At 39.9% G+C, this 18,132-nt stretch overlaps 1 protein-coding gene across 1 annotated transcript in view; it reads left to right on the top strand.

Annotated features, from left to right (window-relative positions):
* PLB1 (phospholipase B1) overlaps positions 1-18,132 on the top strand; it is an 86,475-nt gene that overhangs the window by 46,565 nt on the left and 21,778 nt on the right. Inside the window, exons 35-46 of the mRNA XM_021391948.1 lie at positions 1,122-1,230; positions 4,913-4,964; positions 5,085-5,165; positions 5,795-5,860; positions 6,234-6,334; positions 7,589-7,670; positions 8,131-8,235; positions 10,010-10,105; positions 11,219-11,290; positions 14,031-14,108; positions 15,709-15,769; positions 16,437-16,495. Of these exons, the coding sequence (XP_021247623.1) occupies positions 1,122-1,230; positions 4,913-4,964; positions 5,085-5,165; positions 5,795-5,860; positions 6,234-6,334; positions 7,589-7,670; positions 8,131-8,235; positions 10,010-10,105; positions 11,219-11,290; positions 14,031-14,108; positions 15,709-15,769; positions 16,437-16,495 (962 nt within the window). The remainder of the gene's footprint in view (positions 1-1,121; positions 1,231-4,912; positions 4,965-5,084; positions 5,166-5,794; positions 5,861-6,233; positions 6,335-7,588; positions 7,671-8,130; positions 8,236-10,009; positions 10,106-11,218; positions 11,291-14,030; positions 14,109-15,708; positions 15,770-16,436; positions 16,496-18,132) is intronic.

Below are 18,132 nucleotides of genomic sequence, written 5' to 3'. Positions count from 1 at the left end.
TCACTTGAAAATACTTTGCAAGACTTACCTTTCAAAGAAACAATATCCTAGCTCTAATGAAAAAGTTTGCTCCATCAGTGAAGCTGAGGAGCAGCTAGAAATTTCCTTCCTTTCTTTTCCCTCTACCTCTCAAACTGCTTGGTGAAGGCTGCTTGAATTTCTAAATAAGGCTTGTATAGTCATGCTTGAGATGCAATTAAAGTTTGCTTTTAATCAATATTCTCCCACAGCTTTTTCCAAAAAGAGATGATTGCAGAAAGCGGACCTCCTTGGTAAATGTGACTAACGGACATACATGTGACTGGCAGGGAATAATTTTGTTCTCACTGAAACTAGCTGCTTACCATAACTCAGCCTATTGTTAATGTAAAGAATCTGGAGTTTTAGTTTGGATTAACTGGAATAACAAACTGCTATGTGAAGAGAGCCAATAAACCATCCTTCTGTGTGCTGCCCTTTATTACAAGCAGAATGCAACAAGAATATCATTAGAATGTCTTATTGATTATAAGCAATTAATTGACTCACTGGGTGCTATGACCTTTGACAAAGCCTTCATTAAAATGTGTTTAAATTCAGACTTTGAGGTTGAGGTGGCTTTTATAGTTTACAATGAGACTGTTTTCACTGTCAGCTCAGAATTTCACTGTCTACCTCCTTTTGGAAAGTACTACTGAGGCATTAAGAATGTGGTGGGAATTCACTGGAACCACACATCTGAGGTTTTCTTCTTCAAATTTGTCAGTAGTGTGAGATGTTGCACAGCTGCAAAACAGACCCAGCTGAACACTGGCTCCTGGTGGGCTGAAGTCCCCCTGAAGCTCAGTTCACAGAGTCATCATTACATGACAGAGGGTTTTAATTTAAACTTTCACCACCACAGCATGAGGGTGAGCTGGACGCGGTACTCCTTAGTGCTGCTTATCTTCCCTGCTGGTGACAGCACAGGGCACAGCACACATGTGCTGTCTCAGTCACTGCCAGTCCCTCTCACTGCTATTTGGTGGATGGAAAAAGCAGACTGGAGGCTGCAGCAGCTGTAGTGTGGCAGTGGTGCTGTGTGCCAGTCCATGTAAGCAGGGAAAAGGTATGGTCAGTTTCTCTTCATTGCTATCTTTCAGATATCTTCCGTGAGTTCAATGCTAAGATCGAGGGCTATTCAACTGGCACGGGAAGTGAGAATGACCCAAATGCATTCCTTAACCAGGCGGTTCCAGGAGCACAGGCTGAGTATGTAGCTTTTTGGTTTGCCTTTGTAGGTGATGGATGTTTCATCTAATTCACTTTCAACTGTTTCAAATGCTGTCACAACTTGCTCTGACCAGCAGGCAAAACCAGTCTAGTTGGAGCTCAAAATAAGCTCAAAACTTACTAAATGTATGGGCTTATTTCATACCTGAACTTTCAAATACTGTCAGCAGTCCTGGTTATGAAATCCACAAACAAGAAATTGACAGACATTTTTTGTTGATGGTGGTGGGTTCTACCTCTCCTCTTCAGCATCTATTTGTTTATCTATGTCTCTGTCTGTATATTTCTGAGAGCGTGGATGTTCTCAGAAAATGAGCATGCAGTGAATCAGTAAAGAGTTACTAGGATATAAAATAGTGTGAAATCTCCCATAAATGACCTCAGGCATTTGGGTAGACAGGCAATAGTGGTCAACAGAGAGGGGGAAACTCATCCACAGTCTGGACTCAAAGGAGAACTGCTGATGGTCATACACAGGTTTTGGTGCATTGCAGACCTTGTGCAGTTGCAGCCAGTTTTGCCAGTGCAATAGGAATTGTTATGGTTTGTAATCATCTGAATTTGGTTCTTTGCTTTTAGTCACACCTGGGAGAAGGCAGGAGTTGAGAGCTTTTTATACACTGCTTATCCCAGAAATTCCTGCCTTCTCACTGAAAGCATTGCTTAATTAACAAAACAGATGTCTGATGGAATTTGGTCATAGTCTGGGCACAGGTTCTGGCAAGATTGTTCCTGGGTTTGACATTGTTAGCTGATATTACCCAGAACTCAGTAATATAATCTTATGTTTGTTTGAAGAAAAATTTCTCTTACTTCATATAGAGGCCTGGAAGTGAAATTCAGTAGCAAAGTGAGGAGTTGGGAGTTTGCGGTATCTGAACAAAGATTATTAGGGTTTATCAAGACCTTGCAAGTGAAATCCAGAAGCTGAGTGAGGTGTTGGAGTCTGTAGAATCTAAGCAAAGATTATTAAAGCCTTGGAAGTGAAATTCAGAAGCCAAGCAAGGTGTTGGAACTGGCAGTATCTAAGCAATCGTTATTAGTATTTATCAGGTATTGTTTATTACTTCTGTAGGTCTTGAGTAACTTCTGACTCACACTACTTATCTCACTAAATGCCTGCATTTTCTGGCCTGCTAGGTGCCCTGACATATCCTACAGCCCCTATGCTTGAAGGAATGGATTTTGTTTCCTAACGGTGACTGAATTATCTGTTTCTGTGTATGGTTAAGACACTTGCAAGAGCTATGGCTCTGATTCAGCTGTTCAGGAGAGTTTATCAATGTGTTGCTATATGCAGCATATATTCAAAATAACTTCAGGTTTTGCTTGTTGTAGGGAAAAATTAGATTAGTGGTTGCCTTGAATTTCGTATCGATTAAATCCTGAACAGGTGTTGTGGTTTGTTATTTTGGAGTGGGGGAAGAACTCGAAACAGGATATACAACTTGTAAATTCACCAACATGACTTAAAGAAGTTTGTGTCAGTAGTGACCAAGGCATTACTATTAAATAGTTATTTGGTAACAATATGAAATGAGAGGATGGATGGTAGTCTACAGGAAAATTATCTATTTCATTTATACCAGTTAGTCTTCCCCTCATACAAGCAGCTGGGCTGGATAAGGATAAAGAAGTGGAGCTGTCTATATTCTGCAGACATGTTTTGTAAATAGCCAACAAGGAGATGAATAAGATGATTGTTGCAGACCACTGCTACTTTTCTATTTATTTTGGATTTATTCTGTATCAGCCAAAAATATCCCTTCTCCTATGATCCAGGGGGAAAAATAGTCCATGAAAGAAAGATAACACTGGTATTTCAGAATTGTTGCCTGGCCCATACTTACAGGTGCCAGTCTATAAACTTTTCCAGAGGTGCTGGGCTGATTCTGAAAGCAGGTAGTTCTGCACCCTTACCAGCTTTTGAAAAACAGATGTTACAGTTTATTCCAGTGAAATCAGTGGCTGCTTTGAAGAGCTGTTTGGTGAATTTAGCAGTGTAGGCAAAACTCTCTTGGGCTCACTCCATTCATTGCCAACGTGCTTAAGTGCATGTTGGAGCTAAGGACATATCTGAAACGTGTTGCTGAAGCAGAGCCTGGCTTACATCTCGGATTTCAGATGATGAGGTTAAGAACTTAAGACTGAAAGAACAGGTGACAGGAGCTGTGAATACCTGTATTTCACATCAGCAGACTGCTTCTGTTGCTTAAGATCTAATTTTGGTGGAGACTACAGCTCAAGAATGGAAGCAGTACTGCCACATCCTTCAAGATGTTCGGTCTTACTGACTATGTTGGCTCAGGATGCATCAGCACTTCAGTGACTGCACGAGAAATGAAAGTTGTTGCAGAGTGTCAGCTCCATAAGGAATGTTTTCTTCTGGATCAGTACTGAAGTTGATGCCTTAGCTTAGCCATTCCACAGTGAGAGCAGAAGGAAATTTTGACCACTGGTGGCTTGTGATAGCTTTGGTATATAAATAAGTAGGTCATGACTTTGAACAAGGATAATGATGAACAGAGCTTTTATATGTGTGTGATGTCTGTGTCCCAAGTAGATGTATGATAGGGCTCATTCCTCAGTAAATGCTCATATGTTAGTGTTAGATCAGTATTCAGTAGAAGGAGGGTGGTGAGAGTCCTGTTCCTACGTTAAATACAGCATTGCAAAAGAGAACTAAGCTCTGGTTACCATACAAAACAAGCGTCATGCCTATTAATGTCAGCTGATGTGCTTCCAGAAATGATATGCAGTCTCTGAAGTGTTTCTAACAAGAACCTGGCAGGAAATGCAGCTCATCCCATGCTTCAGAGCTGCCTGGAAGGCCAAGGTTTCCAAATACATTCTCCATTCTCTTTTGCATGCATATTTCAGTACCAGCATGTCAGGGCAGTCAAACAAGGTTGAACTGTTGAGCTCAGGTAACCCAGAAATAATGGCAATTTTATATAAACGGCCATACAAACAAAGATATGTGTATCTACAAATGTATGTGTATTTGTATATATGTGTATATAGAAGAGAGTGCTTGCATGGCTATTGGAAAGCAGTGAGGCTGTCATCTTAACTTGAGTGATTGATCTTGGAAGTTACTTGGATTTTTAATTAACTTAGAAAGGTAAAACTGTTTTACACAATTGAAAATTCAGTGTTGATTTGCGGTGTGAGCTACAGAAACAAGAAAGATGTACACAGTGAACTTTTAAATGCTTCAGCTTTGTGGTGAGTGAGCTGTGGTGTGCGCATAAATATTGCTTAAGAGATCAGTTAAACACTGGGACTTCGGATTCCCCTGTCATTTCAATCCATGAGGAACAGATTGATAGCAGTCCAATTCTAAACAGGCCATCTGCTAACAAGCATTTTTCTGTGTCTGCATTCCAGCTGCTTTAGCAGGTAAGCAGTGTAATAGCAGGTTAAAGTTACAGCCCCACGTTAATTATTGAACTTGAGTAAAATCTGTGTTCAATTTATTGTTGACTTTTCAAAATGATGTGGATGCGTAATTTGATCACTGCAAAAGGAGGATTATACTGCATCATCATTTAAGTCTCCTGATATTTGACAACTCTTAGATTTAATGTGTCTGAAGACCATAAATGTTTCTCTCTCCACAGAGGTGCTTCTTTCACTCACTGGTTGCTTTTCTTCTTAGGCACTTACCAGCCCAAGCAAGAGCTCTCCTGAGACTAATGAAAACTGATTCAGTAAGTTTTCTGGAACTCTAGTCTTGCAGCATGAGAAGAAACTGGTGCTGCTTCATGTGATAGATCCACAAAGATTCTGTATGTTTATCAATCAAAGACATTTTCTGCTTTGTTACACAGAGAATTGACTTCAATGCTGACTGGAAAATCATAACAGTGCATATTGGAGGCAATGATCTATGCAACTATTGTAAAGACCCTGTGAGTAGCAGAACTGGTTGACTGAAACTGTAGTGGGACTGAAGTCAGTGTAGAAAGGCACAGATCCTTTGAGCCTTCACAGCGATAGTAGTGAGTGTTCTAATAGAGCTGCTGTATGTGTTGGTAAAGGTTGCTGCTGACGGTGCCCTGATATACAAACTGTTACTGGCAACCAAGTAAGATGGTCGTGTTCTCTCTGGTTTACTCCAGGGTAAAACCACGTTTTGTCTTCTCTGACCATGGTAGAAGACCTGATCTGGTAACTGCTCTGCTGCTAGTAAAGCCTCATTAGACATCCAGGAGAAAATAATATTGTTTTGAACCACTATCAGTCCAATCCTACAATGGCTGTCATCACCTCATAACTCGTAGTGTAGGGTGATGCTAGGTACAGGTGAAGTATGTATGGGGGAAGATGTGTTAGGGAACATGCTGCTAACTGACAAGTTGTATTTTGAACCCAAAATTTCACTGAATCTTCCTATGTTTGAGATTAATTGATAACTCTGGAAAGATGCAAGAACTTTCTCCTGACCACAGGAGTATGGCAGAAAAGAAAGTGAATTATCCTCCCAACCCAAATGTCTTGTGTCCACATTTAGCAATAATCTATTTTCCTCTTCTATCAGGATCACTACTCAGCTGTAAATTTCACCAGTAGAATTCAAGAAACTCTTGATATTCTGCATGATCAGGCAAGTACTGTGTAATTGTCCTGGCACTCTAGCCCGAACTGGTGTGTAATTTATTGTTGCTAGCTCTACTGATTTCTTCTGTTCTGGTACCAAATGTACTCGACTGACTTTCATAGAGGCTAATGCTCATGTGTTATCTAAGACTACTGAGATGCTGTCTGAAATGACAGACAGTAATATTGAATTGTGGTACCAGAAAAAGTTCAACGGCCAATTCAAAGTTTTGTGAGTGGTTTTGTTGATGTACTTTTGTTTTTCTTCTAATAAGGGAGAAAGGGAAGGAGTGTTGAATGGCTGGACTTAAGGGTAAAATAACTGCACCGTGAGCTGTGTATATAGTTCCTTCTAAGCTGAAGTCTGACTTTTCTTTAAGGTACCAAAAGCTCTAGTGAGTTTGGTTGGAGTGATGGACATCCTCTCTATGAGACAGTTGTTTGTGGATGCTCAAGTTCAGTGCCCCACTTACATGTCAGAGTAAGGCTTGTTTGACTTTCTTTTGTACTTGAATTTACTGCCTGTGATGATAAAGTAAGTTCTCATTCCATGCTTCTTTAATCATATAGAAATATGTCCATAGCACTACAGTCCTATGGACAACACATCCAGTGCTGACGTGATCCTGCCCAACGTAGTTTCCTTATCTTGGCTTTGCCCTAAAAGACTCACAAGTACCTTTTTTTTTGTTGTTGGCTGCAAGTATTTCAAGCGGCTCCTTGCTCTTTGACTGTAGAGTACAAGTAACATCAGACCAGTGATGATACAGTGGTACAGAGATGTTCCTTTATCAAATTTGGGTCTGGAGAACTGAGATGCCTGTACCAAGCAGTGATGAGGTCATTTATTTAGATAGCTGAGATATATAAGGACTTCTGATGTTACAATTATGTAAAGTAAGGCACTTTGAGCTACTATTAAGAAGCAGAAGTTTTGAATTCCTGGGCTGTGCATCACTTGGTTAAGGATAAGAGTAAAATGTGTGAGGCTGATTAGATTAACACTGGAGAGAACATGCTTGTCTAATGTTTACATCAGAGGTGGCAGGGCTTGTATGAGATTTTTGTCTGGGGCTGGAGAAGACCTAGCTGCACTAGGATTTTACATGGACCTGGGAAGACTTACTAGGATTAGGGGTAAATTCAAGCTTGATCAAAATGCCGTCTAAATTGTGTCATAATGTACATAAACTATGGTTCAGTGTGCTTGGAATAAAGTTACTGATACCAGATACCTCAAGATGAAATTGAATTCCAAAAGTATTTAGATTTTCTAGCCTTTTGAGAGAATGTGGTGTATTTGCAGAGTAGACAGGTATCTCTTGTTTCAGAGGTTTTATTGCAGTATATAATTACATTCTTTGCTCATACTGATGCCCTGAAAAGGTATCAGCTTAGAGGTAATATTTAGCCAGTACATTTTAACAATATCTTCTCTAGTTTCAGAGGAAATGGCATGCATCTACGTCAGGATGCAGGGACTTTGGAAGCCTGGATGTAATGCATGGGACAAACTGACTTTAGCACAGTGCAATTCATAGGAGGCAGTAAATAAGACTGAGGTTTGAAACTGTAAGCAATGGCAAGTACCATAAGACATTTCACAGATACAAAAATGTACAGATGTCCTTGCTACACCCATGTCATGAGGATGTTGGTTGGCGAAGAACCACTTTTGCATTGCTATGTTTCTAACTGTCTTTGTTCTTGTTCTCTCTTCTAACTTCTCCCACAGTTATCTGTGTAGTTGTGTTCTCACAGGAGAAGAAAACTCAGAAAACTTAAGAATGGTGAGGGAAGCCACTAGAGCTTACCAGGTATGTTTATCAAGAATGGTGCAGTTACTTTGCTTCCAGTTGAGATGAACTCTTCACTACCAAACAACCTGTCTGTTTATAGCAAATCATAGCAATATTTTACCTAGGAGAGCCACATGAGCTATGAAGGAGGTAATTTGATGTTATTCAGAACACCATATGATGAAAATTAGAAGCAATTCTTCAGATAAATGCCATTTCCTAATGCAGGTGGATAGGTGGGAGTTTAGTCACCCAAATCCTGTCTCTCGCATACAATTGCAGTGTTATGTTCCAGCCTTCTTAGCCACTCCTGCAAGGCTTACCTTTTACCAGTGTCTCTGATAATTTCAATTAACAAGTAAAAGCTTCCTCCTGATTCTCTCAAAAACAAGGTAACAAAAAAAAATGCAAAATACAACAAAAATTGTTATGCACATATGTTGACGGAATATTGGTGACTGTTTTTTGTTTCCTGCAGCTTGGTATTCAAAGATTGGTGGAGTCTGGCAGATATGACACTCATGACAATTTCACAGTGGTCATCCAGACTTTCCTCCAAAATCCCAAGATTCCTCTTGATCAGGTATGGTATAAGGATACTTCTGCTTGCAAAGAACTAAGTGTAGGCATCCAACCTTTAGAGACAGTATGCACAACTGTTTCAGCTTGTCATGTGCCTTTCTTATTAGAATTTGCTCCTTTTTGGCCCAGTAGATTAGATTTCTTCATATAGTTACCAGTTCTTTGTTTTACGTATTGTGCTGTCAATATGAGTTGCTGTTTCAGAAAATGAATCAAAAGCTGAGTTAAGAGGTTGGATTCTGTGTGTTCTCAAGCTGTGTAAATGTTTTTCTTTCTCAAAATATAACGTGATTAATAAAAGACAGAGATATTAAGTTACAATTCTTTAAGTAACCTAGCTGTATTACTCACTGGAGACTAAGAGACTACTCTTTGTGTCCCTTAACTTCACTTTCTGTCTGACACAGTAGAGTAAGTTTACGTACAGCCTAGAGAGAGGCTGTAGTAGTTTTTTTCCTGTTATTGGCAACTATATTTCAGTTCTTTCATAGTTTGCTGGGAGCTTAGTCAATCTGGAAAGTGAACCAAACCTTCTCTGAAAAGGAAACTCCACTTGCAAATTTTCAGATACAACTGTACTTCCTCATCTCACCTGGAACAAAATACAGATGGGGCAAAATATTAAATGATGATTGCGCTGGTATTATTGAACCAGTGTGATCCTGAAAATGCTAGCAACAGATAGTGACAAGTTGGAAAATTCATTTACTGCTATAGACCAAGCCCTTACATTTGGAAAACTGGTTGAAAACTTCACAGGGGGACAGGAAGAAAAACAGACTTCAATTTTTGATGAAGCTGGCTCCTGTGAAAAGCCATCCTCAGGGGCTTTGGCACTAAGGTGAGAAACAAAGAAATAAATATAGAAGAAGAAAAATACTTATGAACATTTTTTATAATCTCACACGCATTAATTCAGATTTTAAGAAAGCTTAGGTTGTTGTTTTTTTCTTATTTCAGACAAAATTCAGAAGTTTCTGAACTAAAAACTCTGCCTCTAAACTTGGCAAAAAATCAAATATAGATTCAAATTTTGGTACTAGCTTGCCCAAACATACTGAATCAAAACCTGACCAAGTTTTGAGGAAGGACTGTGATGACCAAAAAGATGTTATTTCAAGGGTTTATAAACTCTTTCTTTCTTTTCTCAATACTTACGCAGAAGCCAAGTTACTTAACTGTCCAAACTTCACTTCTTGAGATGCTCCAGTTTCTGTATTTAAGTACAGCTGTGTTCATAAAGGAGTTTGTATTGGTGTACTTCATCAGTTTGCCTGCCTTCTCTTGGACACTTATTGCTTTTTACTCTTCTCAAACTTGTAGAACTAACACAACTGTGAGAAGGCAGATGGGTTCTTTCTGTTCCTTCTGGTAGAGCATCTGTAAAATACTCATTCACATACATGTAAGGATACTGCAGAGCATAATGGTGTCTGGGTAGCCAGATGTGATGTTGTGCTCAGGAGGGGAACCCAGCTTTATCACAGAACCTAGAGGGAGACTAGAGATCAAACTCATAGCTGTGGATTTGCTTCTTCCTTGTGGATCTGATATTGGATGTGCATAAGCATTTTTAGTTAAGCATTACTGGTAGCTAGTGGGCCTGCCAAAGCATGCTGTTTATTACCAGCTACTAATGAGACTTTCTCCCTTGGAGTGGCAAGCACAAGCAGAATGCATCGCCTGTTGTTGGTTCTGATCTGTCCTCGGCAAACAACGGTTGGAGCTCTGTGAATTCTTCTGCACTTGAATGTCTTTTATGCTTTAATTTGTAGGATGGGCATCCTGATATCTCCTACTTTGCACCTGACTGCTTCCATCCAAACCAGAAGGGCCATTCTCAGCTTGCCAAGGCTCTCTGGAATGCTATGGTAAGGTGACAAGTTCTGCCTACAATACAATCTTTAGCTTGACCTGGCTACCCGTTAAAATTTCATAATAAAATTTGCAATAAAGATCTGGATAACTCTGTAACTTGCTATTGAGGCCCCAGTGCTTGTTCTTCCCCAGTCAGATACTCTCACATTTCTGGCTGCTCTTAACCTGGAAGCTCTAACTTCTTAGAGACTGTGGGGAGGGGAGAGGTGCTGTCAGTGTATGATCAGTAATTCCTGATTTCACCCAAGCAGCTTGAAATCGGTTTCACTCATCATGAAAGTCAGGACGCTATTTAATAAGGATGATGTTTCTATGGTCTTAAATGAAAAATTACCAAATAAAGAATCATTAACGGCGTATGTAAATTCAAAACGATTACTTAAAAGTGTTTTAAATCCTTGTATTGTGAATGTATCACTCGGAATTAAAGCAGTTTTAATTCAGTTTAGCTTTACTACCTTTGGAAACAAACAAAATCTAGCAACAATGAGTTGTTACTGATTGCTTAGGCAATCCCATTTAGTTAGTGTTGCAGTGCAGCAGGAGCATTAGCATTGCAGTCAGAAGCAGTATCTCAGATTCTGGATTCTATCTTCTATGTACTTCCAGGTAATGTCTTATCAGCTGACATGATTGCCTGCAATCATCAAGTAGTACCACTATTTAAATTTTGTTTAATCTTCTGCACATAAGCAGTCTTTTGTTGGAGACACCATCACGCAGCTTAGCAATATGAACAGAGGGATTCTTAATGTCTTCTCTTTTATGCAAGAGAACAGAGTTTACAAGCTCGCCTTCTGGCAAAATTCCAAGGAACTTCATGTGCCTGCCAAAATCCTCCTGGAGTTTAAACTGATCCAGCATAGCTTTCCACTTCCCATTTTAAACTTCTTTCTAGAGTTGCTGTTTTGTTACGCAGTTGCCATGTTTCTCCTGAGTAGCATTTCAGCCTTGGGTAAATCAAGGTTAGTAAATGCAAGTAATTTTTTAAAAATCTGAAAGTGGTGTTTAAATTCTTTTGATGAGAATTGTTATACAAACGTAAGATGAACTGAGACAGCTACAATGGTGTGGGTTGTTTTGTTTTGTTTTGTTTTCCCTCCTAGTTGCAGCCTGTAGGCCAGAAAACTGACTCATTTGACTTCGTGACTGACACTGTCCTCAGCTGCCCTACTCAGGTAAATTTCCCCATGTTGTGGAAGCTGGGTATCAGGCAGCTGTATATGCCTATGCTCCCCACAGAGAGCAGGCAGTTTGTATGTCTGGGATGAGGTTGCTGAAAACTTTCCTTCTCTGCTGACCTCTGAATGAGTAGATTTTCTCTCTATGCCTGCTCTGGTGTCCCTTGGCTCTTTACTGTGCAGTGAATACTGATTGACAGCATGCTGATTTCTGTGTTTTTGGTTGTAGCAAAAATATTTATTTTTGAAGTACGTAGGCAGCTCAACAGTAAATGGAATATTCTGAATTAACTTTCCCATTAGAATCAATGGGTTTCAGGCACCGCAGTGGCTCTGAAATCCCAGTATCTGTATCTTGAATTAGTGGAAAGCTGGTTTTGCTGGCCTGGCCCCTAACAGCGATACTTCAGGCTCTTTGGATACATCTACCTTCATAAAACAAGCTGCTGAACTTATGGTATAGTTGTTAGGTATCAGCATGTGGAAATGACCCCTGCAGTCAGCAGTAAACGACCTGCTTTCTTCAGCACTTTCAATTAGGAGACCAAAGAACTGAACAGACTGGGGAGCTGATTTGTACTATATGGTTTGGAGACAGCCATTCAAGACATAAAGATTTTCTGTGTTACATCCATCCTGTTAGAAAATAAAGATCTGTTGGGTTGTTAATCAGCATGGTTCAAAAATCATTAGACTTAGTTAATTTGATCCTACTTCATTTTGCCCAGTAATTTTTTCAGGCAGTTTAAGTTAACCTAGCAACTTATTCAGTGCCAGATGATGTGGATTTTTATACTTCTTTCTGTTAGTCCATCCCTACTTAAAGATGCTGCTGTTCAAACATAGCCATAGAAAAGCTTTATATCCTTTGCAAAGAATATATGGCCATTGTTTTCAGAAATGGTAATCCTATTGTGATTTAAAACAGTCATAGATACAGATGCCAATATCTTTCCCTACTCAGCTTTGAGGTAAAGGCCAAGAAATAGTGGTACCAAGGAATTGGATAAGCTGTTTCCAGGGAGCCAGTTGCATCCTGGGCTGCATCAAAAGCTGTGTGACCAACAGGTCAAGGGACTCTTTCCCTCTACACTGCTCTCATGAGACCCACCTACAGTACTGCATTCAGCTCTGGTACCTCCAACACAGGAGAGGCATGGGCATGTTGGAGTGAGTCCAGAAGAGGCCATGAGGATGCTCAGAGGGCTGGAGTACCTCTCCTATGGAGACAGGCTGAGGGTCCTCTGCAGCCTAGAGAAGGCTCTGTGCAGACCTCATTGTGGCCTTTCATTATTTAAGGGGACCTAGAGGAAGGAGGGATGAGGGACTCTTTATCAGGAAATGTAGTGATACTACAAAGAGTAATGTGTTTTTTTGTTTGTTTTTGTGCTCTTTGTTGTTTTTTTTTTTTTAACTGAAAGAGACTAGATTTAGATTAGATATTAGGAAGAATCTCTTTACTCAGCAGGTAATGAGGCCCTTGCGTAGACCGCCCAGAGAAGCTGTGGATGCCGCACCCCTGGAGGTGTTCAAGGCCAGGTTGGATGGGGCCCGGGGCAGCCTGACCCGGTGAGTGGCTGCCCACAGCAGGGAATTGGAACTGGGTGGTGTCTTTCAGATCCCTTCCAACTTAGGTCTTTCTATGATTCTATGATTTTGCCTTCTGTATTACTAAAGGGAGTAGTAAATGAATTGAAATTTGACACTCACAAACTCCATTTATTGTTCTTACTGTTTCTGAATATGGTTTTAGACTCTTTACCTGGATGAGAGTCCATAGAATCATAGAACGGTTTGGATTGGAAGGGACCTTTAAGATCATGTAGTTCCAGCCTCCTGCTATAGGCGGGGACACCTCCCTCTAGACCAGGTTGCTCACAGCCCCATCCAGCCTGGCTTTGAACACTTCCAGGGATGGGGCATCCACAACATCACTGGGCAACCCGTTCCAGTGTCTCACCACCCTCATGGTAAAGAATTTCATCTTAATATCTAGTTTAAATCTACCCTCTTCCAGTTTAAAACCATTTCCCCTCGTCCTGTCCATGAAAACATCAGGTGTGACAGATTACGAAGGCCCAAAAAGCCAAGGAAAACTATTTGCATCAAGGCAACTTTGAGTAGAATAAAGCCCTGGAAATAAAATATGAGGGAGTATTTTAATTGGTTAAATATGCTTTCTGATTTTAGTGCTTTGTTAGACCTCCTTGTGGAAGGAATTGCTCTTACTTGAGATAACTACGTATCCCTGCAGAGATTTTTAGCCTATACGATGTGCCTGTCTTCCTTAATGTATGTTGCATTAGTAGGGGACAGAAATAACAGTGCAGTTTGTATAGTCTCTCTTTAAGGGAGGAGTGATTCGTATAGTAGTCAATCTTTTATTACTGCTGACACAGGAAGATATGTCCAGGTTTCTCCAGCCTTTACAACAATGTCTTTTAAAGGGACTAAACAGCTAATAAAGTCTAAGTAACGTGTAGAAGGCTTAGAAGAGGGGAGTGTTAAACTGCTAACCAGGATCTGGCATATATATAATTCTTACTGTAAGAGACTAAAGAGAAATATTTCTTCTGAATTTTAAGGTATGGAACACAGTTTTGAAATCCAGATCCCAATTTTGCTGCTTAGACAATTACATCTTTGGTGATATCATGTCTTGACATCACTTGCTATGGTGTGTGCTGCGTGTTTATTGCCTAATTTCTCTAACTTTTTAAATTCTTCCTTGTCACAGAAAAACTCCTTCCTGGGAACAAATAAAAATAGCAACTACACAAATCCTCCTGTGCTTCCCACCAATGAGCCAATAGAGGTAATTGTTGCATCTTTTGCTGCGTTTTAGACAAGCTGTGCACAATTGTCCCCGTTTGACTGTTTGCACATCCTCATGAGTTTGTAGATGTGATAACCTATCACCAATTTTCAGACAGAAAAGTCTATCTTGCATTGCATTGTTTCCTGTGTAAACAAATGTTAAACACTTCTTGTCCTAAAAGCCAGACAAAATGAATTGTATAAGGTTCAGTTGTATTAAAGCAGTTTTCAACAGTAAGTCACCTGGAGTGCATCCTTAACTTGTATTGCAAGGACCTCACAACAGGGGGAAGAGAATTTAGGATACTGAATCCCCAAATGATCTAAGGAAGGTTATTATGTTCTTGAGCCACTGTACTTCCATGCCCTCAGGTAGACTTAACCTGTAGAGGGCAGTCATATTTATTTATTGCATATGCTGCCAGCTGCGCAGGATGTGATGGGGATCTGTTCTCAAAGGGATTTATTTTCGTGATGAATGAGCAACTAGCATAGCAAACTACAGATTAAGCAAACTTTGTGTTGGGCTTGAAGAAATGGGGCAGAAACTTGCTCTTGACAAATGGCTGCAGGCATGCAAGGAATGCTCAGCTTTGGTCATAGAGGTATGATTGGAGAGAGCGGTCAAAGTTGACAACGTAGAGGAACATACTGGGGTGATCCCCATGCCTATCTAAATTATGAAAATCTCCCTGTGCCTTGAGCGTTACAAGGAGAAACAGCTAATATTGTTTCAGCAAGCCATAGTTTGCTATGTTGAAAAGGAATTTTTAATCTGTAGAGCTAGTTATACTTTTAATGGTAATTGTTGTACTTAGTGAATCTCAACTGAAATAAGTTCAGAAGTGATAAAGTGAATGAAAGAAATATCAGAGAGAGTATAAGAGCAGCTTCCTGTTTGACCCAAAAATAAGCCCAGCTGTCCTTTCTAGCTTCTGGAGGCAGCCTTTAACTAGATGGTTGACAGTAGAGCCTGTTACACTGCTATATAGGACAACAGACGCATTTGTCTCAATATTAAAATACTAACCATGCTTTTTGAAGACCACTAGCCCATGTTTATTTTTTCTCTGAAGGATAGGATTGTGCAATCATAGTAATAATTCAGGTTGGAAGGGAACCTCAAGGCATCCCTCGTACAACCTCCTGCTCCAAGCAGGGTCAGGTCTGAGATCAGCGTAGGAAGATATCATTACAACAATTACAGGTTTTCAAGCCTGAAGATGCCACCTCCTAGATCACGGACAAAATCTCTAGACTGTAGAAAGGTGGGAAAAAGCATCCATTTATGGAACCTTGTCACAAATAATTTTTCTAGATTATATGTCTTGGCTTTGGCAAAACGAGTTATTTTCACTAGAAAATTTCCCCAGAAGTAATTTAATGTTTGGACAGCGTTTCACGAAGGAGAGGAAGGACTCTGATCTTAAAGGTGTTTTCTAACCTTAATGATTCTATGACTGTTGAGCTGCATAGGCACCAAACTAGGATCTGCTTTAAAATTTGGTCTTGTCCTTCACCATACAATTAAACCATATATGTACTCCATGTTGTCTTCTAACCAAAAGGTGACACAGTTTTATAAACTGTCATTTCAGAATTGGGGCAGTGACCTGTCATGTCCTGAAAAGACTCCATCCAGTCGTGTCCCAACATCAGGTGAGAATGAACTCATCAGCTAAAATCCTGAATAGAAAGATATCACTTTCTGTTTTTAAAAGTCTTGAAACTGCAAATTCTAGATAGAGCAAAGCCAATAAAAACTGATATATTTAACTGCAAAACAGGAAAATCCATCCTGCCACAGACAGCAAGTTCTACAATGCAGCAGGTGGATAAATGCAATCATATTTATCATATGCATACATCATATATAGCAATGAGGCTGATTAAAATTGTCTAGGTAGGTTATTTGCTCAGCAAGTTTGACCTACCTTACCTTACCAGTCGCGTAGTAGCAGTGTTGTGCATAACTGGAAGGCATCGTGGGCAGATTGCTAATGGGAAGTATTGATCTGTGACCCAAATCTTAAAAATAAACCCTGAACATATCTAATCCATTTTCCTTTTTTTTCCTAAGGTGACACTTGAATAGCTGTCTTAAGGTTCATTTATTTCCTTGTTGGTTGAGTACACTGTTGTAAACAAATGGCAAGAAGTTATACATTTTGCCTGGCAGGCGTATAGAACTTGAAGCTCATTCTCCTTAGAAGTCTGTAAAAATAACATCCGATTGAAACCAAAGACTTGGACCTGTATTCTGATAAAAAGCATTTTGTGTCAGTTATCAATTATTATGTTTTTTATTACTCCTACTCTTTTTTAGTACATGAGCTCCAGCCTGCTGACATCAAAGTCATTGGAGCACTGGGGGATTCCCTGACTGTAAGTACTGCTGTATTTCCAGGTTTAGAATGAGAAGAATAAGTGCTGATTTCTACCTCGATGTGGTTATGTCAGTTATCATCAGATAGAAAGCAAGCTGTTTTGTCTGGCAAAGAAAAGCTCATCTACTTGTGTCCCTTTGCAAAGAAATACCCGAAAGGAATATGAGTGACACTGCCACTGACAATTGAGTAATCTAGTAATGAATAATTCAGGCCAGAACAAAAATTGGATCACATTCTCTATTGCACACAGTTTATTCAAGTGTTTTAGAAAAGGGAAATGTCTGCCTTATAGTAACAGTATTTTCTGACATAAGAACCATCAATTGCCATTTTACATGCAACGAGAGGTCTTGATGAAATTTCCTAGGCAAATACCTGATTATAGGCCAAAGTGTTTCTCACTTGAGATAATTCTGACACTTCAGCATATCGGAAGTTTTCAGATGTTGCTTCTTAGGTTAGTTTTAACTTTCAGTTTAAACTATGATGTATTTCATGTACCAAGAAATGCAAACTGAAAAGAATAATCTCAGAAAAGAAAGGCCCAAGAAGAGAATAACAGGGAATACTGCTGATCTGCACTGAAGTTTTCTGAGAAAAAGTTCCAGAATTGCACAGCACTACAGAATTGTTCTGGCATGGAATGAAGGCAGGTATTGGTGTCAACCTGTGCTCGTTCTAGCAGCTTCAGTTCCTGCAGAGTTCAGAGGGAGTTGAATGGACTACAGCTCTCCAATGATCAGGCTTATTGACAAGCAGGTGTGCATGTATGTCTTCACCTCCTCATTAGCTCTGAAAACTGATTTTCCTTGACCTGATGTAATCCTGACTTCCCTCCTACTGAGCTTTGAGCTTTTCTTAGAAGACCTCACTAATGACCCGGCAAACCTCCCTCCTATCAGTTGTCAGCACTTAAAATTGCTTGATTTCCTCCTCCGATAGCACACATCTTTTCCTTTTAAAATTTTCATTTTTAGTACATGAAAATTCTCAGAGATTCCTAGCCAAAAGGACCAGACTCTGTTCCTTGAGGTTTTTGTCTCAACAGCAGTGCAAGGCAGTTATTCACGCTGCCATTATTCATACAGTTCTTTGTTACCATTGCCATAGCAAGGTGTGTCTGGGGCTTTTATTACGGGATGTAGTTCTGGTTGAGGGGCATAGAGAGAGAAGACAAAGAGAATATTTCTCACGCATATGAACACATACACACATAGATAAAATTTTGGTATAGCCAGCAGCAACGCATACTTTGTACTTCATCCCTGGTACAGAGGGACTGTAGCAAAGATCTATCTTGGTTCCTAATGCATTGGTTTTCCTCCTGGTATTTCCTCCAAGAGCCCTGAATGCAGTCAGTATTGATGGCTGCGTTGATAATGTGATGTTGTGGCTTAACCTAGGAGGCAGCTAAATACCACAAAAGCCACTTGTTCATTTTCCCCTAGGTATATGGGTGAGAGAATTGAAAATAGTATACGAGAATTTGTCTGTTGAGATAAAGGCATTTTAATAAGAAATGAAAGAGGAGGAAAAAAAAATAGAAAAAACTAACCAAGTGATTGGTGTACAACACAATTACTCACCATAGCCAACTGATGCTCAGCAGTAACCCCCCAGCCAAATTCCCCA

The sequence above is a fragment of the Numida meleagris genome, chromosome 3, assembly GCF_002078875.1.
Source record: "Numida meleagris isolate 19003 breed g44 Domestic line chromosome 3, NumMel1.0, whole genome shotgun sequence".
Lineage (NCBI taxonomy): Eukaryota > Metazoa > Chordata > Aves > Galliformes > Numididae > Numida > Numida meleagris.
The sequence above is the reverse complement of the archived record's forward strand: the minus strand, read 5'-3'. Positions and strand labels throughout refer to the sequence as shown.